The sequence below is a fragment of the Dermacentor variabilis genome, chromosome 9, assembly GCF_050947875.1.
Source record: "Dermacentor variabilis isolate Ectoservices chromosome 9, ASM5094787v1, whole genome shotgun sequence".
In the NCBI taxonomy this organism is placed as follows: Eukaryota; Metazoa; Arthropoda; class Arachnida; order Ixodida; family Ixodidae; genus Dermacentor; species Dermacentor variabilis.
In genome coordinates, this window is record NC_134576.1 from 71,050,392 (window position 1) to 71,076,371 (window position 25,980).

The window sequence follows — 25,980 nt, forward strand, 5'->3', positions numbered from 1 at the left end:
CACCGCAGCGACGTTGCACCTATGATCAGTTCTCCATCGCGGTTGGCTCGTTCACTGCACCAAGCCTTTCATCTGCTGCCTCTGTCCTCTTGACAGACCTATCCTCGCTGAAGCGCTGATCTCGTGAAGACACACTTGCCTCTTCCAGACGCTCCTTTCTCAGCTGCTCTCATTCCGGTGCATGTCCGCAACTGTCGCCGTGGGCTGCTTGAGACTGCTGGCTATTTTCTTGCTTCAAAGTGTTCTGTCACCTTCCAAAGAGTCTCCGTAGCTCGGCTCCTTCCGCGCCTCTCTTGCAATGCAGTACCAACACCTTAAAAGTAGGCCTGGTCGTGACAACAATGTAACAGCTCATCTCCGCCAAAGCTCCGGTGTCTCTTTCGCTGTGGGCTTTGCCGATCCGGTATTCGATTGCGCCAATTAGGGATAGAGGCTCGTGTTTTGTGGTGGTACGAGTCGGCGCCCATTGATGGCTCGAGTACACGCTGGCAACGCGAAGGAAGACCCGGCATCTGGACGACGGAAGCGTATTGAGGCAAAAGCCTTATATGATCCATGACGCGGAAAATGTGCCCGCGTCCGGCGTTAACATCGGCTGCCAAGAAAATTCGCGTTGCCAAGTGAGGACGTCACGTTCCCGGTGCAGGACCTGCTGCGGCTGGCAGTGCAAAATTCCACGCTGTGAACAGCCACTGTGTTGGATGAACGCCGTTGCACCCACCTCCTAAAAAAATGGCCTGGCCCCCTCTCACAATTGAATTAAGGTAAATTGAAGGGTATCTTAATGGAGATTAACGCGGATTATAGTGGTTTAAGGTAGAATTTTATTATAAGGTGAAAGCGCCGGCAAATGTTAATGCTTTCGCATTCAGATCACGCAAAACACTTAGGTGTCTTTCAATTTTCTTTTTCTTGCAGCAAAGCGTCCGCGCGGGCTGTGCCCAGGCGCCTCCCCCGTAGCAACACGAGTGTCCATACTTAAAGGCCTGTTCTAGTTCCGTCAAACAACCACATCAAAACCACATACATACTTTGACTGTCCTACCGTACTGCGCCCCCACGTGAACGAAACTACGTTTCGTCAAACTCCGTAAGCATATCAGTTGCTGGTCCTCTGCATGGCTTAAGGGGCCTCGAGTGGGAATTTCTTCCTCCTCTAACCAAGATTCCACCGTCACTGCTCGCTTCCACGATACACACTCTCCACCTACGCTTTGCCATCTCTCTACGTCTTGGGCCAGGGAACACTTCCACAATTTTGAACATCATTTGCCTGACAGCCCCGTTTGCATCACCGAATAACCTCGGCGTCACTACAGCCTCAAGTTGTCTACTGGGTATACCGCACTGACTACGTGCCCCTCTACAGTGGAACTTTCTGATGCCAACTTTCAGCAATATGTATGTGCCACTTGGTCAGTATTCCTCCTATGTAATGACTCCGACGCAACATTGGGCCACTAAATATGTTATACTAGGTATGTGCCGAATTCCAATGAATCCCAGTGAGGCTAACTTGGGTCGCAACGTATAAACCACTGGTTATGTGCCGCCCTGCCATGAACGTCTTTGACGTCAACTTGGGTCACCCGGTATATGGCACTAGGAATGCGCCACTGTGTATGCGCTGCTCTTCGATGATCCTCTTTGGAACCAAACTGGGTCGCTGGGTATATACCATTGGTAGTGTGCCGCTCTTCAATCACCCTCGTTGATGCCAACTTGGGTAGCTGGCTAAACGACTCTGAGCATCTTCTGTTATTCAATTAACTTTATCGAAGACAACTTGGAGCATTAGGTATGTTCCACTTGGATTGTGTCACTTATACAATGAAGCTGATGCCAATGTGGGCCGGTACTTATGTGCCAATAATGTACCGCTCTCCAATGAACCTCTTTGAGGCTAACTTGAGTTTCTAGGTATCAGCCTCTGGATATGTCCCTCTCTTCAGTAAACCAGCTTGACGTTACCTTGGGCCAATAGACATGTTCCTCTGTTAATGCAACATTGCTTGTGTGCCGCTCTTGAATTAACATATTTGACACCAAATTGGCTCACTGGGCACATGCGACTCTCTACTGTGCCGCTCTCTAGTGGCTCTCTTTGATGCCAACTTGGATCTCTGGGTATTAGCCATCTGCTGCTTGTCAATTACTACTTCTTTGATGCCGAGTTGTTCAAATATGTTTGACCCAGTATTTACTATTCTTCAATGACAGAAAATTATTTATTATACCTCCAGTGATGGCCGATATCGAACATGCGTAATATACACTCAGACAACCTTATCTCATTCCTGTATTAGCAGATGCTCTTCGCACGGATTTCGTGGAGGACCCGCTCCATGAAACAGTGTGTACTAAGGGAATCGCCAGAGAAGAGGCCATTGTGACACATGCCTCATATTTAAAAAGTAATAATAAAAAAGTGACCATTTAAAAGTTGCTAATCACGCAGGTGCCATAATATTCGCGATAGGCGGAGCTATCAGATAGCAGCTCATGGCAGCTGCTGCAGAGCCCTAGCAAATGCTTTCTGTTTATTCTACGAGTAGTTTTATGTAATGCGGCATTCCTAGCTCTTAGAGAGCGGAATATGGTGCAACGTTTGACGCACCAACACTATAAATAATTCGCCTCTTTCTTTTTTGGCCTCCATCTTCTTCAGTGAGCTCATGGGCGACAAGCAAGGTTGAACAGCAACAGCAGCTGTATAAGCTTTTTGGCAATATGATGAAAAATAAGTACCCATTGGCGGAAACGTATTTCACCATTCGCGAGGCAGGGGCACCAAACACCAGCACGCTCTACCGTTTCAACCTGACCAACGGGAAGATGTGGAACATTGGCCACCAGCTGATGCCAAAATACAATGAACAGGTTGTAAAATTTTACAATTATTCCAACTTTCATGTAATGAAAGAAGTCTATGTGAGCTATTAGAAGGTACGAAGAAATAATGTGACGTGTTTTATGTTCACCTACGGAACCAGACAAAAGTCAGGCCCCAAATAAGCGCTGCTACCTTTCAAAGTAGGCGACAGTATGTTTTGATTGTAGCACCTCGGCAGCTGTTTGCGCGTACGACTAGGCCTATCTAGCTTATCCAATTGGTCACTGGGACGTTAATATAGGTAACATTTTAATAGGATTTTGTGGAGACACTCAAGCTTTCGGGGCACTCAAACCACCCCCAGTTTTCAAGCGAAAATATTTCTTTATAGCCCTTTCGGCTGCTTTCGTGGTAGGTCAGTTGTAAAGGGATAGTCGTTGGAAGAGTGAAAATTAGGAAATGCGTCCAAGGAAAGCGTGAGTGTTATCCGTCGAGCTAGATTCAAAGAGGGGCGGGGGGAAACGCGGAAACGTGTAAGGCGTCATGCGTGAGCTCTCGAGTAAGCATGTGGAGAGGAGGGGTGGAAAGGAGGTAGGAAACGGGCACTGTTCACTCGTTGACTCCTTCGAGGAAAAGTGCGCATGTTCTCGGGCAAGCGAGTGGCAGAGAGAAACCAAAGAGAGAAGGAGCGGAGGCTTTCGCTTGCTCGTTCGTTGGCGAAACTCCTTAAAGACCGGGACACAGAGCGCGTTTTTCTCGATGAATTTCGCACAGCAGAAGGCGTCGCGCCGGCGGGAAGCCCGACTTCCGCTGGCTGGTAATACATGGTGCGAAAAAGCGGCGGGTACCGCCTCAGTGTGGCCAGACAATGCAAAACTGCTTTAGTCAACATGAAATGCATAAATAAAGTTTGTAGACCTTAGCTCTTCATTCACAAACCAAATACTCAATAAAAACTCTAAAACTTTGTCTAAAGCTCCTTCAGTTGCTTTTAATAATATATCAGTGTATTTTGCGCCTGTTTAGTGGAGAGATTGCTTTGGAAATCAGCGGTATGGCCACGTTGTGCTTAATTGGAAAAGGTTGACGCTCAGATATGTGTCAGTCTCTAGAATCTTTATAATCGACCCTTCCACTATCCCACAATATGGGGCACTTCTGCGCCGCATAGATAAGCTTATCGTTAAAGTCCACGCGAGCTGCCTTTGAATTCATGACCATGTCGCTAACACAAAGTGCCAAGTCCGCGAAGAGAGAAGCGCGCGCCGACTAGCATGTGCCGGCGAGGAAAAGAAAATTATGGGGTTTTACGTGCCAAAACCACTTTCTGATTATGAGGCACGTCGTAGTGGGGGACTCCGGAAATTTCGGCCACCTGGGGTTCTTTAACGTGTACCTAAATCTAAGTACACGGGTGTTTTCGCACCCATCGAAATGCGGCCGCCGTTGCCGGGATTCGATCCCGCGACCTCGAGCTCAGCAGCCCAACACCATAGCCACTGAGCAACCACGGCGGGTTGCCGGTGAGGAAGACGGATGGGACGGAGGTGTCGGCCAGGGAGCTATGATTGACGGCCCTTGCTGGCCGCTTCCGACAGCGTCCGACGACGCGCGGCACATATCTGGCGGGTCGTGATCAGCGATGGTGGGCGTTTTTCACGATGCTAGGCGTCGAATGCGCACCGTCGTGCGACGGTGCGCATTCATGTATCTTGGCCTTTACGGATTCTCCCCCACGAAAAGTGCTAACAACCATGAAAGGTTAGAAGTAGATGCGTCCGCTATCTCTGGTTGCCAAGATGGAACTTCAGGATGGCGAGGGAAGGCAACAAGGGAAGAAGAACAGGAGAATACCTTAGTAACTTGCGATTCGCTGATGATATTACCTTGCTTAGTAACTCAGGGGACCAATTGCAATGCATGCTCACTGACCTGGAGAGGCAAAGCAGAAGAGTGGGTCTAAAAATTAATATGCAGAAAACTAAAGTAATGCTTAACAGTCTCGGGAGAGAACAGCAATTTACAATAGGCAGCGAGGCACTGGAAGTCGTAAGGGAATACATCTACTTAGGGCAGGTAATGACGGCGGATCCGGATCATGAGACGGAAATAATGAGAAGAATAAGAATGGGCTGGAGTGCGTTTGGCATGCATTCCCAAATCATGAACAGCAGGTTGCCGTTATCCCTCAAGAGAAAAGTATATAATAGCTGTGTCTTACCAGTACTCACCTACGGGGCAGAAACCTGGAGGCTTACGAAAAGGGTTCTACTCAAATTGAGGACGACACAACGAGCTATGGAAAGAAGAATGATAGGTGTAACGTTAAGGGATAAGAAAAGAGCAGATTGGGTGAGGGAACAAACGCGAGTTAAAGACATCTTAGTTGAAATCAAGAAAAAGAAATGGGCATGGGCAGGACATGTAATGAGGAGGGAAGATAACCGATGGTCATTAAGGGTTACGGACTGGATCCCAAGGGAAGGGTAGCGTAGCAGGGGGCGGCAGAAAGTTAGGTGGGCGGATGAGATTAAGAAGTTTGCAGGGACGGCATGGCCACAATTAGTACATGACCGGGGTTGTTGGAGAAGTATGGGAGAGGCCTTTGCCCTGCAGTGGGCGTAACCAGGCTGATGATGATGATGATGATGGGGCAACTGAGTGGTGGAATGGGCGGTAAAGAGGGTGAAACGGTCACTCGCTAACTCGTTCATCCGCTTCTTCTTTCGGGTAGATCGACAGTCATCGCCATTGTCTTCTGCATACTTCTTAAATACCTCAGATGTGGGCTCAAGTCTGCCTATGGTGCTTCGAAAATTGCATGCGTGATTGATGGTGTGACTAAATCTCCGTCTTACAGTACCACAGCCCATCGTTCTATTAGACCCGAATCGCGCGCACACTAAACTCGTGCTAAAGAAACTCTTTGAAACGTCTAACACATTCGTCTCCTGCCAGTTTCTTCGCATTAACCCCTCCTGACTTCTAGCTATTTGAGACATTGTGTTTTACTTCGATGCCTTAAGACCGGCTTACATGATTACACTGCACTGTGTTCGGGTTGGACGCGCACTTTTTTGTCAGGCGGGTAGCTACAGTCTGTGAGGTTTGCCTGTAATGCCGTAACATTAAAGATTTCCGCAGTTGGGAAGTAAGAGCAACGTAGTGGAAAACAATATGAAGGTTTAGCATGGCCTGAACCTCTTCACATGGCGTTGCAAAATACATGGGGTGACATGTTCGTGTGACAAAGCTTTCACTCAAGGCAGTGTTACTGCACCGCAGAAACAGCACCCTTGCAGCTATTAGTCGTGTCAAAATTCTCGATTGAGAGCGGCGCCAGTGGAATTGCAGACATCACACATCAAAGCTCCATAAAATTATACCCAAGAAGAACTTTCCGTGTTCGTAGCTTGAGATGTACTGTTCATTCCGCTCGAACCACTGTACTCAGCCACTCAGCAAGAACATTAGTGCCGCGTGGAAGTGTAGTGTCATATCAATAGTGTAGTGTCGCATGCATCGTGTGCATGACGCTTGCACGACGAAGCAACTAGACGGGATAGAACGCTGGCTTGGCTAAGCTGCAGTGTTCATTGATGGGAACATAAAGGCTGGAGCCTCTTGCATGATAGCGGTCTTCCTGTGCACGAGATTGTGTCAGATGCTTTTCTAGGTAAGCTCCAACACTGCTGGGGTGGCTGTCCTGCAACTGTCTGCAGGCTAAGAAGCGGAGGCCCTCCCGAGTTGCAGTTATCTTCGCGACTCATGCTCCAGAGACTGCCGGCCTAGGCGCAGCCCTAGTATCAGAAAAGTTTCGTCCCCTAGGCGACGGCGTCCAGTGTAACGACGAGGCAGACGCCCCGATGAAGGCAACGCATCATTGCAGTGCATCCATCAGGATCGCTCTAAGCGCCTTCGACTAAGTGTGTCCCACGTTGCAGTGGCACTTAACTGCGCTCCACCCGGAGAAGCATGTTGGAAACAGGTTATGGAGACCTTGCCTTCCACGACTTTCTTGCCTTGATGCACGCGGTGCACGGGCATCTATACCTTGACAGCACGAAGCCTCCGTTGCCAACGGTGACGACTGCAATGGACACCGAGCGTTCCTATATTTGCTTTCGCACAAGAAGCTTTATTACGCACTTTGCTGCTTGTATGGCACCAATGTAGTGCGCACTGTCATGGTAGCTGTACTCGTTTTCTATTTAGATAGAGGAGGCATCATGATATCCTAGTGCTACCGTGAGCAAACGATCACAAAATACCACTACAAGTAAGTCCCTTGCATAAAACTAAAGGTAGTGACATACATTTATCTTGCTGCCGCTGCTGCACCGAGGAGCATGAGAGGATGTAGGAGAGAAAGTGTGCGTCTCCCAATTGGCTGAGCGCCGTCACGTGGTATTTCTCACTCCCTTTTCTCTATTTTTTTTGCCTTTTCCACATCTCGGTGCACTCTCCGCCATGACAGTTGGCCATTATGCTGCAGCGACGAGGCCTTCGGAAATAATTTGACATGTTCTGACTAAGTTTTGTGGCTAGCCGCGACATCGAAGTACTCCTATTTTGTTTTGTTTCGTGTCAGGTATTGCTTTTAAGGGTAGTGAAGACGCAAAATTCTATGAACATAGCTTTTTTATTCGTTCACTGTGTGCGGTGCTATTCTTGGCGCTCGTTGAAAATTGTTTTCCTGATTGCGCTATTGTGAACCAGTGCATGACGCAATGGAGAGCGTAGGCTGTTTGCTGTCGCATATTGTGCTAAAAAACGTAGCACGCGTAATTACTCTAGAACTCAGAGTGAGTGGCTTTGTCAGACCATGCTTCTGTCAGTCGCTGCAAATATATTTCGCCAGAGGCAGAATCAATTAACGCGCTTAACACTGGCATTGCAGGGCAAAAGGCCAAGATTTTTAAGGTGCTCAGTGATGAAAACCACTTCTATGTGTACCTTCCGTCCTTTAACATGCTCTGTTCTGAATTTCTGAATATTCTAAAGATGAAATTACGTGAATATAATTAATGTGGTTTGTATTCCACCCAGCACCGGAGGAACTTTAAATCCTTTTTTTTTTGCCATTCAAGAACCTCAGATAGGCAGTGGAACATACCAAATAACCCTGTTTGGCGTCGAGATGGTTCGCTGCAAAGTGTTGTCGACTTCGTCGCATATGCACAGAAACCGAGTTGGCAGAAAAGAGGTTCACTTAAGAGAAAAAGACCGCAAACTAAGTGAAGTTTCCGAAATATGCTTACATAAGTACATGCACAAATTGCACCACACAGAATGTGTACTAGGTCCAACGTTTTGCGCAAATCACGTAACGAAAAGTTACGCGATTCCACTCCGATTTGTGCATCTGGCTGCTTACTACATATTGCAGCAGAAGAACAATTTGGAATGCAACTAGCGGTAGTGAATGAAGATTCTTCTTCGCCTGGTAGCGTGGCTGCAGTTGAGGATAAGGAGGATCACCGTAGATGACGTCTTTACGATGGCGACACCTGTCATCGCCAACGTAACAGAAATTACATTATTGAGCGGCAAAGTGGTGTATTGGCATCAAGCATTAGCTGCATAATGTTTCGCCCGTCGGACGAACTTGGTAAGGTTGTGTATTTTGTTTTCACGTTGATGTTCTGAAGCCGGGGAGTGCAAAGTTGAATACACAATGAATGTTTTCCTTTCTTTACAGACCTGTCGTGTGAAAAAAGGCGGAGTCGATGAAATCGCAAAATGCGAGTTTAATATCAAAAACACGATGGTAACGTACGACGGCATGCTTTCTTACGGCAGTAAGATTGTGGAAAACTTTACTGTCTACGCAAGCGTCACGGAGTTTTTGTTCGGAAACCACCGTAACCCAGCATCGTTGACGGCGATCGTCTACAATCGTCCCGGATGCGCGTACCAAACAAAGTGTACGCCGATGACTCGAGTTTTTTTCTACTGCCACTTTTTAAACAAAAGGTCTTATAACCGAGGCTTGTGCGATTTCGTATGCCCGCGTCGTGGTCACCTGCCACGCCGAGTATGAACTGTCGCTACTTCAGCGCCCATACATTCTGTCGGAGGCACGACTGCTTTCGCAACCTTTCGCGCGACGCGGCAACCGAACTGTTGGCGTCCACGGCTGATGGCATTCGCGGCAATGCTCCAAGCTCGCCGGGAACGCTTTCCTTCGTGCACTTCAACTTGTCCGAGGCGGAGCCACGCGAATTCCGCGAAGCTGACAGTATCATCGTAATGCATCAGTCGAGAACGTCACCTTTGGACAAAACATACCTTTACTACGTTCGCCACCATGCCTCATGTTAATTTATGAGACGCGCTGGTGGCCGAAATGCGTGTTTACCGCGACGTTTTTACCGTGGTGCGCTAATTCTGACTGCTCGCTAAATCGACGCTTCTGTTAAACCGATTTTCACAAAGCGTCAGAAGCGCATGTCCTTTTTCGTTTTTTTTCTGCAAGTGTAATGTTCACAGCCATAGCTTACATGTGTGACTCAGTCTGCCGGATGCAATTTCTCGCTAGCTAAGGTGTTCTATAGGAATAGAAACTAGCTAGAGTTCAATCACTACACACGTGGGGCATTTTCCGCGCAAGTGAAACTGGCCAACTCGTGAAATCGGCGCTGTCTCTCTGAAGCCGCAAAGCAAGCGATCGAAAAAGGCGCCTGGAGGTGAAGAGAAACACGCGCCGGGAAAAGTAGGAAAGAGCGCGCTTAGGATGGATGGGTGGTTGGAGGCTACGAGCGCCCCTTTGGGACGGGGCGGTGAGTTGCGCCACTAAGCTCTTGCTATTATACTGCCCAATGTGCTAACTAGGTAAAAAAAGGAAAAAAAAGAAAAAAGAAAGAAAAGAAAAGAGAAACGCACGATGAATTCACATAACCAAATTTTCTGACCACATATTGTGAACTTCGTTCTTGTACGACTACGTTTTTTGTCGTTTCCCTACTTTTCTTCCACCAATCTTCCAATCGCCCCTTACTAATCTCTATTGCGGACATGTTTACTTTCCCCCTACGCTCTCGCTGAATCCAAGGGCTTCAAGAAGTGCATTCGGGCCTAAATCGACCGCTGGGCAGATATCTTCACATTACAATAAAACATGCTCCATCGTTTTCCTAGCTTGACCGCAGCAAGCACATGCATCTTCTTCCTTCTTATATCGCGCTTTATAGGTGCGTGTTCTAAGGCATCCTGATCTCGCTTCGAAAAGTAATGAGCTTCCCTTTGAGTTATCATAAATTGTTTTTTTCCTAATTTCGTTTTTACCTCTTAAGTAGTTACTCATGGCAGGTTTCTTTTCCATCGCCACCACCCATGAGATTATTAAAGTCTCTCTGATAAATGGGCAACTAAAGTGCCGAAGTACCTGTACTTGAAAATTGCGGACACAGAGTGGAGGAGAGATCAAGAAAGTGGTCTACCAAGTGCAGGGCAATCCAAACTGCAAATAGACGACCATGAGTCATCAGAAAGAAAGTGAGAGAAACATAGACACATAATTGAATGCAACGGATGGAAACAAAAAGGACTATGGATTTACAAGAATGTGAAGAAAGAAATTAGAAGGGAAAATACGTACGATAATACAAAATCCAGTGCATAAAATGTCCTGAAGTGAGAAGTAATAGTGGTATTGTGACATCCTTCTTTGCTTCAGATATATATGAATGGAAATTGGGCTAATTATGATCGCTGATATATTCTGTGGTCCTCTTCCTGTGAAAGATCGCGTTGTTGTTTGATCGTGCCCTGATATTGATGAGACCACGGGCAAACCCCAGCAAGGCAACTTTCTGTGTTACAAGAAGCTCGTTTGAACGGTAAAGCCTTTGGAGTCGCAGCTGTCGCCCCCGTAGGTCGCTGTACAATGAAGACACTCTGATGATTTTAAAGCACTCTGGCTCCTGACACCCGTTTGTGAGTTATGATACTGTATTTAATATTTGAATTATTATCCATGCCGACGCAAGTCATTTGTGTCCTTTTAATCCTGCACTTGTTTCCAAAAGGTTGGAAAAACTAAACAGTGTGTGCTGTCAGGTCAGTTGTAGTAACGAGTCCCCTCGCTATGAATCAAATTGCCATACGAAAAAAATTAATGGGGAAATTGGTCACACCTGCCAGCTGGTTCCATACCATTTCGAGATAGGAAATGTTGACAGGGCACCTTGTCCTCCTTCAATGTTACTGTCACCGCGACCTTGCGAACGAAAGCGCTTAGCTCAAAGGGGAATCGAAAGTGGGTGTATGACATAGGTCAGCAAACTAGCTTATGAGTCGACTCATTCACACTGCCTTGAACTTACGCTTACCCGCGAGTGTGAGGCTGACTGAGTAGAATATTGGAGAGTCCCAATACGAGTGAGCTTTCAGCAAAAAAATTAATGTTCTGATTATTTTCTGACTATACGGTGAATTGGACAAAAAGGCATCGCTAGAATAGTTGTGACGGCGGCAACGCGAAAGCTTTATTCAAGCAGTGCGTACCACACTCCTAACGACTGCATCGAGAGAAAAGGACGCATCAGGGAAACTGCATGACCGCCGCGTTAGCGGCAGCACATTAACGCATGCATGCAACCTTGAACTTCTCCATTCCTTCCACAAACGCGCGCGCGCGCTCACACGCACACACGCACACACATACGAGCTTTATTTACGCGCCTGTAGTTCCAGTCTGGAGCCGTCGCAGCGGCGACGACGCCCAGTCCCAGCCCACGGCCAGTTTCGCTGCCCTCACGGCCCAGTGCTTCTCGGCTTGCTCCTAAAAGTGTGTCCACATTTCGCGCCTACGCAGCACGACGGAGGTATACAGTGTGGAAGGGAAACGTGGGAAGCCTCACATACGAGCGCCAAGCATTGTGCGCAATGTGAGAATAGCTTTGCCTTTCACCGCCAGTGACACAGTGCCTGGCAATGCCTGAGAGTAGGGTCAGGCGTCGCCAGAACTGGGCCGCCGGCGACGCCGCGGGAAGCGAGCTTGCTCGATGTCGAGTGCCGAGTTTGGTCGGTTCAGTTAGCGCCAAGTTGCGCTGGACTTTCTTTGTAACGCACGCATGCGGCTTAAACTCAGCGTTTGCGCTGTCGCCTTGTTCTAATGCGTTCAGCGTAACTGAGAAGAAAGGTCCGTCTCCGTCTGGAGTGCCTATATAATCCCTATCGCAATGCAATATGTTGGGTGCACGGGGAAAAAAAATAAACGAAAAGAAAACTGGCATCACCATGAGGCACGCCGTGCCGCGGAGCCCTCTTATGTGCAGATCAATCTAATTACAGTGGCGACTGCGACATGTTTCCTTGGGCGGGTGGTGCTACGCCTTCTTTCACGCCATGTCCCCACGACGAAATGCACAAACGAAAGCAAGCGCCGATACCAGCTTTCGAAGCTGCTTTGAAACTGGCCGTGTCGGTGAGCCAGTTTTGAAACTGGCTCACAAAACCATAAACGTGTCTATATAACCCGCAAACGTCGAAGTATAATGCTTTTCCAGCACGTGACTATCTTTTGCAAATACCTTCCACTTCTGTGTGCTCACTTGAATGTAGCGAGTGTATGTGTGCTGAAAAAAATTAAGCACTTTGGAAAATAGGCTGCGGCATTCCACTTTTACCCTCCACACCAGAGCGCCCGAAAATTCTCCGATGCCTACAACGCCTCAGTTGAGAGCGTCGCGGCGTGGAGGAACCGGCCACACCCACCTTGGAAACTGCGCTTTCTTGGTGCGATTTGGACGGCCGGAGGAAAACCAGCCGGAGTGCGCAAATCTCGGAGGCCATGACCTTACAAACTTTGTTTTTAGGCGGTCAGCGTCAGCCACATGGAATAGCCAGTAGTCCGCAGGCAGACCCCAAGAGGAAAATAATTGTCGACCTTGTAAGCATTCCGGTGTATCGTGAATACGTGACAACCGATACACATTCTTGCGGGTAATTGTTTTTATACGTCGACCGTTGAGGCAGTAGTGTATGGTACCATTTTTATTTTCCTGAACAAGGTTTCCGGCTGACTTTTATTCCAAGCATCACGTGAAAGATTTATCCAAGCACCACGGAAAGAAATTTATTGGCTGATTGTTTTACCCAAGTGCCAAACATTTATTTCTCGAGCCAACATATTTTAATTTAGTCCTAGCACCATCACAAATCGGCTTAGCCCCAGCAAAATCTATTCCAAACACAAGCACGTTTATTGCAAGCGCCAGATGCTTTATTGCACGTTATACCCAGGGATGAAAAACAAAGCTTGCGAGCAGGAATGGATGAAAAGCTGAAATATGAGTGTCAATTTTTCTAGTGTACTTTTATGAAATGAATGAATGTCGCTATCTCCTACTACTGCAATATTTTAATATATTCTCTCTTTTTTTTCAGGTCTTATAGTACAGTGCCTGATAACCAATTTTTTACTGGACACAACAACGTTTCCTGAGTTCACTAAATTCGATTTCGAGAACTTTAAGAACAATTCCACCCTGGCGAATTTAGTATGGGAGGACTTTGAAGTGAATATGTTCACTAAGGTTAGGTTAATCGTAATGAGAACCATAAACTACACATGTTGGGAAAGGTTATGGAACATATCTGAACAAACAGTGCGCTAAGTTGTACTCTTCGATGACATTTGAATTGAAGCAATCGACTACTCTTTTTGCAGGTGTGATGCTGTTGTGGGCTTTTCTGTACTAATAAATAATTGCTGTAAGGTGTGCGTAGCTAGAAGTACCACGAATGCATCTTCACTCGAAATATTAGCAAGTTGAGTTTTCGTAACCGGCGGGCTGCTTGTACAAAAACTGCGGTGAGTAGTTAGGCGTCCACAAAGTAATCCGGTGCAGGCAAGGTTTAAAGAAGATGACACAAAATTATGGTTTTGCACAAGACAATTTATCCTGCCACCTATCCAGAGAAATCTATGAGCTACAGAAGGAAATTAGTACCGAAATTGGTGCTTGCGTATTTCCATTATGTAGGGAATGGGTACAACCACAGAAAGCAGACACAAAGAACACGCTGGGCCTCTGACGTGTACTGCAAGTATTTTCATTTGGCTGTGCCCTTGCGCTACATTATGCCATTAGGGAAGGGCTACACCTGTGGAAAGCGTATCAAGAAATAAAGGAATTTGAATGTTTGAATGTAAAGCTCAGGAAGACTAGATTGGCCACTGCTTTTGTGTCCCATCAACACCAATGGAATTACGGCTAACTTCTTTCGGCAGTATATTTCGCATTGTTTTCTGAAAACTTGTGCGACCGCAGTTTTTGTGTAAATATGCTCTCACTGATAAAGGAGTCCACAGAAATTGCCTCTCAGGAAACAATAACGACAGGTCTACGCGCAATTATCACCAAAATCTGTAGCTTTTAGAACACATCTAGAAAATGCACAGATTCCGCCATTCTGTTAGGTTCATTCCAAGCAAACAAATAAAAAAACTCAGCATTTCACACAAGTAAATAACATCACATGCTATTTAACTTTAACGATTTAAGCAAGGAAATGCATATTTGGAAGGTTCTTTTTAAAGAATTGAAACTTTAGTTGCTACTGCAGATACCTTTTAGTTTGCAAGCAGTCGAACACCTAGTAGCATTATTCTGGTGAACAAAATGGCCGCAATATTTATAGAATATTAAATTATGGCGCAATAAGAAATTAATGCGTCAGCTTGGAAGCCAGAAAGATACAGTGCCCGGCCATTAGAATTGATCGGTCTTAGGTAGCGACAATATCGAAGTGTTGTGTGTCTCTTCTTTGTGGTTGTGCCCGTCTCCTACATCGTGTCATTAAGTATGGGATACAGCTGCAAGAAATCGTGTAATGAGAACTGACTATTTGGAATATTTAACTGTGAAGCTAAGATTAGATTAGCCACACCTTTTATGTCACAACAATACCCGTCGAATTACGCTGAAATATATAGGAGAGCCCATTTGGCGTTGTGTATTGAAGACTTTAGAAACCAAAATATCTGCAGATATAAGCTTCGCAATACAGGAGTCTGCTAAACTTGACTCTGAAGAAATAATAACAAACGATCTCAGTGGAATTCACACCATTTCTGTAGCTCTCATAATGTACCTAGCAAAATACTTCGGTTGCGTCGTTTTGTTAAATTCGTTCTCCGCAAAAAAAAATATTCAGTATTTCACACAAGTAAACTATATATGAGCTGCTATTTAGCACAAACGATATAAGGAATGAAAAGCATATTTGAAAGGTGATGTTTAAAGCATTGGAACATTAATTGTGACTGCAGGTACCGTATGAAAAATTTGGAGGGCGCTTAAGTTTCGCCTTTACGAGTGGAAGGCGACAGCATTCAAAGATCGCTGACTGCTTCTCACGCATTCCAGCAACTTTAGCTTAGGCAACCGCAATATTTACCGTGAAACGCTGGCAGCGAACGCTATGCGCGAAGGCGTGCTTTCTGGTAGAAACGCGGCCTCTTGAGTGAGTCGCGAAGCTCGGAGGCGAGCACCACCAGGATGGTGTTGTTGCAAGAAACTGAGAGCAGCACGCCGCTCTACGAATGGCAGAAACGCTGGAAAATGGGTTTAAGTTTGAGTTTCTGCGAACAAGAATTACGTTTTCGCCTATATTCGAGTTACAATCCGAGGCTATCAGGTCTGTAGGTTGTTGGTAAGTCGCAGTTTACGAGTTTCCTGACACATTTTACTGCCAAAAACTCAATTTGTTCAGTAACTTCTTTGGGCGACACAGAGGGCCTGCGTAGTTGGGTATGCGTGGTACAAAACGCTGGGCGCGGGACGCCGACACCAGCTTTCCTGCGACAAGGAGCCCTTAACGCTGTGGCGTTAATACGAGCGATGCAACAACATCATTAGGCAGTACAACATTAGTTTTCTTAGGAATAGCCCTATTTTCCATATTGTCAGTTGCAGTAAGAAGATGCAGTGCCACGCTAAGAATCAACGCCTCACCCTCATTCAGGGAACACGACTTCTTGTGCAGCGCTTCACATAAATATGACGACACTGCAGTGCGTGACGATTTGTTGATTGATCTTATTAATACCATTATTTACTGATATAAATAGATAATGCCTGGATTAATAGTAATGCCAATGCATTATACGCCTCATTACGCGAACATTCGGCGTCATCGTTAGCGGCGTGACCGAGCGATGCAAACCAAAATGGCCGACACCGAAATAAGCAACAACACGTGAAAAAATGCTCACATTGACGTCCAATTTCGGAGGAAAGTTCCTTTAAACAAAGTAAATTAATGGACTTTAAAAACAAATTTGGTACATTTTGGTGTGGCTGGAAATCTCAGTTTATATCACACTCTCCTTGTTCTCATTATCGTTATTCTAAATTAGTGCGGGGTACCACGATACATTGTAACTTACAGAAAATATCAATTGTCCAGACGCAAGCCATTCGGATACCGAAGAAACGAGCAAGTAGAGGCCTAAGCAATAACATTGGTATCGAAAATATTTTTAAGTTTTCTAGTTACAGAATATTGAAATGCTACAAAATAGAGCAAAATAGCCATTTCCACTCATTATCTATGTTAGCCTCTATGAGTAGGTATGAATCACCCCATCCTCATTGCTATCTACCATACTCTATATACTACATTTGAAAGTACTATACATGGCCGTCAAACACGTATTGATTATTAAATATGTATATAAACAATGAAATTACATCCCACAATAACTTTCCTCACATCGCTCGGAAAGACGTCCTAAAATGGCTTATAACATTAGAGATTACTGACTGAGATTTAGACTTTCCCAGTGTTAGTAGGTAGACCATGTCGCAAAGCGTTCCTTTATTATGTGTGGATGACACCACGTGACGTATATTTACAGCATGCGCTTTCGATTATTTCACACTCATGCTACACTAGTGTTTTGATTCTTTCTGAGAGGTGTGACCTCATTATTGAACGCGGTGAGAAAAACGAGAACAAGGTAAAAGCGGGAGCCAACGTTTAGATTAGTGGACTTGTCTTTTTCAAGGCGACATATGATTTCTTCGGCACAGCATATATAGGTACGGTTCTACTAAAAGGGAGAGGGAGTAAGGCGGGTGGGTGAGGCAACGACCGAATGTGTTAGTGGGGAAGGTGTAGAATTGAGAATAAAGGGGTGCTATGTAAATGGCTGGTAACCCGGCCGAGTTTCAGCCGGCATGTCAACGGCCATGTGCACAACACCACTGTATCATCTGCTTCGCTGGAGGTCAGTGGGTTATCGTCTCGCTGAAAGAGATAATAGAAGGAGAGGCAGAAACTGGTGCTCGAGAAAAAAATTACTGGAACGAAATATTTCATTTCATTTCATTTATTGAACCCTCAGGGCCAAAGGCATTAAAGAGGGGAGTGGTTACAAAACAGAAATACATAAATAAATACAATGCATATTACAGAACAAGTATTATCATCTGCCTGTTATACAATGTTAGCTAGTGCAGAACGAAAATGCTGGTTATCAATTATGTCGACTACATCTGCGGGAAGGCGGTTCCATTCGCGTGATGTGCGAGGCAAGAAAGACTGAAATGCAGTTGTAGTGTTACATGTTTCAATGCCAACTTTGTGACGATGGTCAATGCGATTTGACACGTATCTGGGGGAAGAAATGAGGGAATAGCGTAGCATGGGGTGATGGTATAGTTTATGAAAAAGGCTCAAACGAATTGTCTGCCGGCGGGATGCTAGAAGAGGTGAAGAAATTTTAGCTTTCATGCTTGTTACACTTGCGGTACGGTTAAAGTTGGACAGGATAAAACGAGCAGCGTTATTTTGAACCAGCTCAACTAAAGTTATCAGTTTTTCATGATGCGGATTCCATATCGCGGTGGCATACTCCGAATTAGAACGCATTAGTGTTTTATAAAGCAGTAATTTCAAAGAAGATGGAGTTTTGGAAAAGTTACGGCGTACGTAGCCCAACATGCGGTTAGCTTTGTTAGTAATGTATTCAATATGGCGCGTCCAGTTAAGGTCAGTAGGAATATGAACACCCAGGTATTTATATGAAGTAACCGCTTCTAACGCAACGTTATTTAGGTTGTATACAGGCGGTGAGTTGACACTTCTTGATATTCGCATAATTTTGCACTTATTAGTATTAAGTTCCATAAGCCATTCATTACTCCAAAGAGAAATGTTAGAGAGGTCACGCTGAAGACTGTTAGCATCGTCGGGGGATTTTATTTCGCGGAAAACAACACAGTCATCAGCAAACAAAAGAATGTTAGATGATACAATGGAAGGGAGATCATTGATGTAAATAAGAAATAAAAGGGGTCCAAGCACTGACCCTTGTGGCACGCCCGAGTAAACTTCGCTGAAAGGTGAGGTAAAATTATTAGCGTAAACGAACTGCGATCGGTTAAGAAGAAAGAATTCAATCCATTTCAGAACATTGTAGTCGATATTCAGTTGGGTTAGCTTTAAAAATAATAAGCGGTGACATACCTTGTCGAATGCTTTCTAGTAATCTAGGAAAATGCAGTCAGCTTCTGATGCGCGATCTAAAATATGGTGAAGTTTGATAGTAAAACCGGCAAGTTGTGTTTCGCAAGAAAATGACCTACGAAAACCATGCTGTGCGGGTGTAAAAAATGAATTAGACTCGAGAAAGTTCACAAGGTTAGTGAAGATTACATGTTCTAATAGTTTGCAACAAGTACTAGAGAGCGAGATGGGGCGATAATTTATAAGGGATGTTCTATTTCCTGACTTGAATAATGGAACCACCTTCCCGACTTTCCATTGTGTTGGAAATATATATGTATATGTAAAAGAACAAAGGAGGAAACAAGTACACTAAGCAACCAAATGAAAATAGCTAACAGTTGTTGCGTATAGCTTGAAGTATGGCATAGCGAACACATTCTAAAGCTTTCTTCGAAACATTTATGCCTATTGGTTGCTATGTCTTGAACTTACGGATACGTTATGATTCTCTGTATTTTCTTTCTCGTTCAGAACGAAAATATGTGTGTAACATGTAAAGTTTAAGTTCAACAGATTTATGACTTGGTTGGTTGAGGTGCTTGGAGACGGCTTTGAGAAGATTTTTGGATGTGTCCGCGCGATCTGCGTTTAACACGACGTTCATTGATTGTTCCACTTCACCGATATTCTTTCTTATAGAAGGAACACTCAGACATATAAATCACATCCGACTTTCTACAAGTGAAGCTAGATTTGACTTGCCAGGACCTTGCCATGTTCGATGCCACGCTGAAACCGATTCAATTGAGTAGTGTGAAGAAAAAAAAACATTTTATTTCCCTATTGCATGGTGTCTGTAGTCGAAGGACGCGCAATTGTGTGGACCATTAACAGTTCAATGGAGCCTGTAGTGTTGCCACGTGGCATGAAACTCGTTGTATTAAAACCCAAATTATCCACGGCACTGGTTACGCTTGTTGCTGCTACAGGAGAGTGTGGACATCTACATTCTCAAGGTTTTCGAAGATTCCCAAGTTGTACAAATGATCAGCAAATCAGTTAGTCAAAGCGAACGTCATACACTCCTCGGCGTTCTGTCCAAGCGCTCAAAAGTGTTTGACTTATGGAAAGGCAGCAAAATGCCTCTAATTTCAGCGTCTCGAATACGTCATCGGATCAACACAGCTTCGGCTCATCCCATACGGTAGAAACCTTAGAGAGTGGTACCATTAGAGCGCAGCATCATCAGCAAGCAAGTGCAAGAGATGCTAGGAAAGGAGTAATTCAAGAATAGGAAAGTCCCTGGGCCACTCCCGTCATTCTTGCGAAGAAGTAAGATGGTACGTTTAGATTCTGCGTTCATTACCGCCGACTGAATTCCGTTACCAAGAAAGACGTCAATCCGCTGCCCCGTATTGACGACGCCATCGACTGTCTGCATTCCTCTTCCAACTTTTCTTCCGTGGATTTGAGAGCAGGTTGTTGGCAAACCTGACAAGGAAAAGACTGCATTCGGTACGCCTAATGGGTTGTACGAATTCAACGTTATGCCGTTCAGATTGTTCAATGTGCCGGCGACAGTCAAAGTATTCTGCGTGGTTTGAAATGTCGGATTTTATGTGCTACCTTGAAGACATCGTAATTTTTGGGCGCACATTTCAGGAGCACAACGCTCGTCCCGCTATTGTACTCGACTGTATCGAAAAGGCGAGCGCCAAGCTGTGGTGTTAGGAAATTTCGTGGATAAAGATGACATAAGACCCGACACACAGAATACGGCAGCCATTAAGTCATTCGAGAAACCTAAACCTGTCAAGCAGTGTCGTAGCTTTGTAGAGCTCTGGTCTTATTTCCAGCTGTTCATACCGGGTTTCGCGCAATGTCACTCACCCTTTGAAGAATCTTCTGCTTTAGAACACTCCGTTTCAATGAGCCCGTGAGTGAGAAGCCGCTTTTCACCAGCTGAAGGTTTTGCTAACTTCACAGCCAATACTGAGGCACTTCGATCCTTCTTCAACAACAGAGATTCAAACAGATGCAAGTGGCGCCGGCAACGGTACCGTCCTCGTTCAGCGCTCTAGGAACAATGAACATGCCGTCGCGAACGAAAGCCGTTCTTTAAGCAAGCCTGAACGGAACTACACTGTGGCGGAACAAGAATGCTTAGCAGTAGCATGTGCCGTGCAGCGGTTTCGCTCGTACGTCTATGGTAACCCGTTCATCATCGTCACACATCATAGTTCTCTGCTGGCTGGCCAATCTTCGTGGCCCGTCCGATCGCCTTGCGCGATGAGCCCTTTATCTACAGGAATCTGTGTTCCCTATTTCGTACAAGAGTGTCCCTAGACACGCTCACGCGGATTGCCTTTCTAGGATGGCACTACACACGACGGATTGTGGAGCCGAAAACTTTGATCGCCATATCGCTTCCCATTCGCCTGACTTTCCCGATGCCTTGACATTCGCTGCAGAGCAGCGCGAAGACCAAAGTGCGAATGCTATTTTCTCCGTCACGCAAGGGCCTATAAGCGCAAGTCGATTTTGCCTCCGAGATGGCCTTCTTTATAAGAGGAACTTCTCAACGTCGGGCATCCGCTCTGTGTTGGTGGTTCCAGAGTCTCTTTACACATCTGTTCTGCACGTTACGCTTGATGACCCAACCTCAGGTCACTTAGGGACCGCGTTAACACTAAGTCGTACCAAAGAAAGATACTACTGGTCTCAAATGCACAAACCGATTGACACCTATGTGGCTAGTTGTACATAGTGCCAGAGCCACAAGCGGCCTACCTCAGCTCCAGTCAGTCACCTGCACCCTGTAAAGCCCCTCCGTTCCGCTTTTTAAAAAGTCAGTATAGACCCGATTGGACCGTTTCCGCGTTCTTGAAGAGGCAACCAGTGAATCATTGTGTTTGCTCACTACCTGATGCGGTATTGTCAGAAGGCAGCTCTATCCTCCACCACTACAGCCCAGGCTTCCCAGTTTTCGCTGCATTCAGTGATCCTCCGACAAAGGCCGCGTCGCGTGATAGCAAGTGACCGTGGTCGCCAATTTATTGCCGATATTGTGGAAGAATTCCTGCTTTCGCGTCCCTCCACGTTCCGACACTCAACAGCTTATCGTCTACAAACTAATGGGCTAACTCACCGAGCGCCCAAACAGAACATTGATAAACATGCTGTCAATGTGCGTAGCTTCGAACCACAAGAACTGGAATACAGTATTACCGTTCGTGATGTACGCTTTCAACTCTGCGAAACACGAAACGACTGGTTTCAGCCCTTTCTTCCTTATTTACGCGCGCCAAGCTTTTCATACGTTGGACGCTATCTTTTTTTTTGTGATACATGACGATTTTTCAATGGCGTACACATTGTGTTGTGCAGAAAAGGCTCGTCGACTTGCTCGCTTACGTGCATTGGCCGCGCAAGGCCATTTTAAAACATGCTACGAGAGTAACAACCAACAGGTTGCCTATATTTCTGGCGACTTCGTGTGGCTGAAAACTCCAATGCGCAGACGTGGCTTACGCCAAAAGCTGGTTGCAGACTATGCGGGTCCGTTCATTATCCTCGACCGTCCAGCGAGGTCAACTACATGATTGCACGTCACACTTCCAATGGCCGCTGTTCACGCAAGACTGAGGTGGCGCATGTTGCCCGCCTGAAGCCGTTCACGCGCAGGAAACAGGAGTGACTCGTGCGAAGGGCTTTGTCTGGGAGAGGAGGAATGTTACAAAGGGTCACTGCAGGTAAAATACGCGGGAAGCGAGAGGACAGAAAGAGGAACACGACGTTTCTCCTACGATTTACACGGTGATCTTGTGCCTTGGTGATCATGAAAACCACCCCTTAACCCTCTCCGTAGTCTGTAACAATATTATTTTACCCGAGGCATTTCCTGGCCCTGAAATGACATAGTCGCCTGTTTTTATTGAATACCATAACACCGGATCATTTAATGCTCAATTGGAGATCTAATTTCTTGCTTTCCTGTCCACAGATTTTAGCCATATGGTTCATGTTACTTTGCTGGTGAGCTTGCAACACTACGCCGCCCGCATAAAACAAACCTGGAAGCTACTGCTCCACTACTGTACCCGCCTGTTTCTATGAGAGATTAAACCTGATATTACTTTCCTCTAGCGCAGTTCCCATCCTCACCATATGCATCATAAACAGCAGTTGGAAGAAAAGGCTGACTCCCTTGTTGATATAAACTCTCTCCTCGCTTCTCATCCCTTCTCGTTCATCGCAAACGGTCTCTTCTAGGTAAATCTCTCTCAAAACTTGTATAGAAACGGAACGTGATCAGCGCACCGGGCCCTGCGACATGCAGTAGTTTGCTTGCCTCATGAATTCACCTTGTGCCGCCCTCCGCAACAGTTCGTGTTGCCGAAGCTCTTTCATTTAACCAGTCGTATCAAGTCTTAAAACCTTGATAATACAAATTAATAATGGCTGCTTCGAGATCAGAAAGTGTGACAATGCTACGCATACTTAGACTATTACCAGAGGAGTTTCTGCGTTAATTTTTGTATTTTGTGACATTGTGTGGTCTTCAATTCCCTGTTTTGCGGGATCTGGTAGCGATGATCCTTCATTTCGTTGTCCCCCCCCCCCCGTGAGGTTCATCGCCCCTTGCTCCGGAAATACAGTTTGCTTCGCCATGGGGGTTATTGCCCCTTGCTCTTTCTGGGAACTGAAGTGGCTGCCCAACTGGGGCGCCACAACTGCCACTCGGCCCAACCTGCTTTTACTTTTGAATAAAGTCAGTGCACTTGCCGTTGTCAAGCTGTCAAAATGTGTATTTCTTGCCTCCTCCAAACCGAGCTCCGAAGAAGGGGTGACCTAGAACATTTACGTTTTTTTTCGAACATTAAGCATGCACGACGCTGCTCCGCCTCCTGTTGACAGAGACGACGCCACTATTACGTCTCCTGTCATAGCGGCAGAGCTTCAGCTTTCCAGCTTTTAGCCAAAGAATCCCCGAGTTTGGTTTATTCAAGTCGAGACATGTTCTCAATACCAAGGCACTACATCACAGACAGCAGAGTACCTTCACGTTCTCGCCGTGCTGTCCACCTGCATTGCCGAAAACACAGACGACTTCTTAGTGGGTACGCCTTCTGCCACAGCATACGACGACTTGAAACGCACGATTCTCCAGCACCTCAAGCCATCGCAACAGTGTAGGCTATAATAGCTCCTCTCCAAGGAACTCGGCGAGCAATCATGGTCACAACGCCTGCGACAGTTGCGTCAATTACTGGGTGTGCACTACGCAAACGGGAACCATCTTCCAATTTTGTGCGAGCTGTTCTTAGAACGCGTCCCACAGTCGGCGAGCATGGTAGTGGCGGGATACGACGAGTATGGATCGGCTAATTGCTCTCCCTGACTATATATGCCACTGCTCGTCTGCAGTGCAGTTACCTGTCGACACTGCAAGGGTATCAAAGACAGAAGCAGGATTTTCGCCCCTGGAGGAAACACCCGTCTGCATTACCAGTACACTGCAGAAGCTGTGGACGAGTGAACAACTTCGGCACAATCATCGCCTTCATAGTCTCGCAGTGCGCCTCGAGACTCGCCACCCCAGTTGTGCTCGTATCACCGTCGCATTTGCGAACAAGCCAGTCGCTGGACACAGCCCTGTTTGTGAACGGGAAACGCGTCGGCCAGAAACTGACAACGGCATGCGACACCGGCCCTCGCGCATGCCGCCTTTTCCTTGTAGTCGACTGCATCATCGGCACCCGCCTTTTCGTTGACACTGGAGTCGAGCTGTCTATTGGCCCGTGGGGGTAACTATAGACAGGGATAGTGCCATGGTTTCGTATGGGCTCCGTTAAATAACGCAAAACGCCCTGCCCGGGTGCTTGCATAGATGGTGTTTGTGATCACCGAAGTCAGCTATCGAAAACTGGGAAGGGCCTTCCTCAGCCACGTCAACCTAGGTATGAGTTCCCGGAATCGGTGCCTACGGGTTATCACATCTCTCGATGTACATTGCCTGCAGTCCAACCTCAAATCATTTGCCATCCATACGTTTGGGGTGGTCTCAACGTACGACAAGATACTTGATGAGTACCCGCAATTCACGAAGCCAAAAGTATGCGCTGCCCGTGAAACAAAGGTGATGCGCTATATCACCACCACCGGCTCATCTGTCCCCGCCCGGCCACGGAGGCTCGCTGTACAGAGTTTGGAAGTCACTCGCCGTGAGTTTGAGCACGTGCTTGAACTCGGCGTTTTTCGTCGCTCCTCCAGCAATCGGTCTTCAGTTCTCCACCTGGTTCCAAAGCAGCACGGTGGCAGCCTTGTGGTGATTACTGACCTTTCAATGCCCTTACTGCTCCGGATCAATATCCCCTTCCCCACATATATGACTTCGGTGCTCGGCTCACAAGAATGAAAATATACAGCAAGATCAATTTGATGAGCGCGTAACACCAAATTTATGTCAAACATAGTGACATTCCGATGACAGAAATTGGTTTGAAGAATGTGGTGGAATTTTTTCAAGGGTATATGGACGATGTTGCGCGAGGATTCCCGTTCATTTTACTCTGCCTTGACGACATTCTCGTTACAAGTCGCATAAACGAAGAGCATAAAGAGGACTATCGCCTTCTATTTGAGCGACTGGAGGAACACGGCCTGGTCCTAAAGCTCAAGAAATGCATTTTCGGAGTTGAAGCCCTGGATTTTCTCGGCTATCGCATTTCACCCCAAGGTGTGAAGACACTGGAATCACAGGTTTAGGCAATAGATGGCTTCTGCTCTCCAACCTCCCTCCGAAAGTGTCATGAGTTTCTGGGGCTCACCAATTTTCACAAGAGCTTCATACTGTCATGAGCCTTCAGAATATTCTTGGGGTTGTAATAAACCGGAGAGCAGCGGGCTCCTGGAAAGGGCGTTCCTCGAGGTTGGCTCGCGAGCAGGGAAGGCACGCGGTCTTCTTTGTTCTTTTGGGCTCGACCCACTCTTCCCTTCGACTCACTACCTACATGTTGCCTTATCCCCGCTTCCGGACAAAAGCATCGTCTCGATGCTGCAAAGTTATAACGACACAGTGTACGGCTTCATGCGTACAACACGAACTATGTCCGAGCTCGGTTGTCTTTGTGTCCGGGTCCGTGTCTGCGATGCTGTGTCCGGGACCACCTTGCAGTTAACGTTACTGACGCGGCGTAGTACCTTATATATACAGACCAAAATTCCAGCTCAGTAACTTTTCACAGAGGCCACGGCGGCGAACAGAAGTCCACGCCCAAACTTGCTCTCCTGGGTTGCAGAACACGTCCCTGTGGGGGACGTTGTAGCGTCGTTTGTCGGTCTGCTGCTGCTGGCCAATGTAGAGTCGCGCGATCTGCCGGGCTTTCTCGGCACGCTCAGCAAATTCATTGGAGTCAGTTGTCAAGTGGCCTGCGTCTTGACACGGGCAGCATTGCATCCAGCATCGTATGGACTTCGCGACGATAGAGAAGGCGAAATGGTCTGAATCGCGTGGTCTCTGGCACGGCGGTGATATACGCGAAGGTCACGTAAGGCAAGATTCCTTCCCATGTTTTCTGTTGGACGTCGATGTACATAGAAATCTTGTTTGTGATCGTCTTATTCAGTCGCCCGGTAAGTCCGTTGGTCTGTGTATTATACGCGATCGTTGTTCGATGCCT

The 25,980-nt window shown here is 46.4% G+C and overlaps 1 protein-coding gene across 3 annotated transcripts in view; it reads left to right on the forward strand.

Moving 5' to 3' along the window:
- Nucleotides 1-19,150, forward strand: part of LOC142592798 (uncharacterized) — a 38,646-nt gene extending 19,496 nt beyond the window's left edge. Inside the window, exons 3-6 of one of the 3 annotated variants that reach the window (XM_075704473.1) lie at nucleotides 2,669-2,880; nucleotides 8,535-8,760; nucleotides 13,226-13,374; nucleotides 18,998-19,150. In XM_075704473.1, the coding sequence (XP_075560588.1) occupies nucleotides 2,669-2,880; nucleotides 8,535-8,760; nucleotides 13,226-13,374; nucleotides 18,998-19,018 (608 nt within the window). In that variant the 3' untranslated portion in view covers nucleotides 19,019-19,150. Of the gene's footprint in view, nucleotides 1-2,668; nucleotides 2,881-8,534; nucleotides 8,761-13,225; nucleotides 13,570-18,997 lie in introns of those variants that run through there. The other 2 variants (XM_075704471.1, XR_012830813.1) reach the window with 2 other exon arrangements.
- The last annotated feature ends 6,830 nt before the right edge of the window (nucleotides 19,151-25,980 follow it).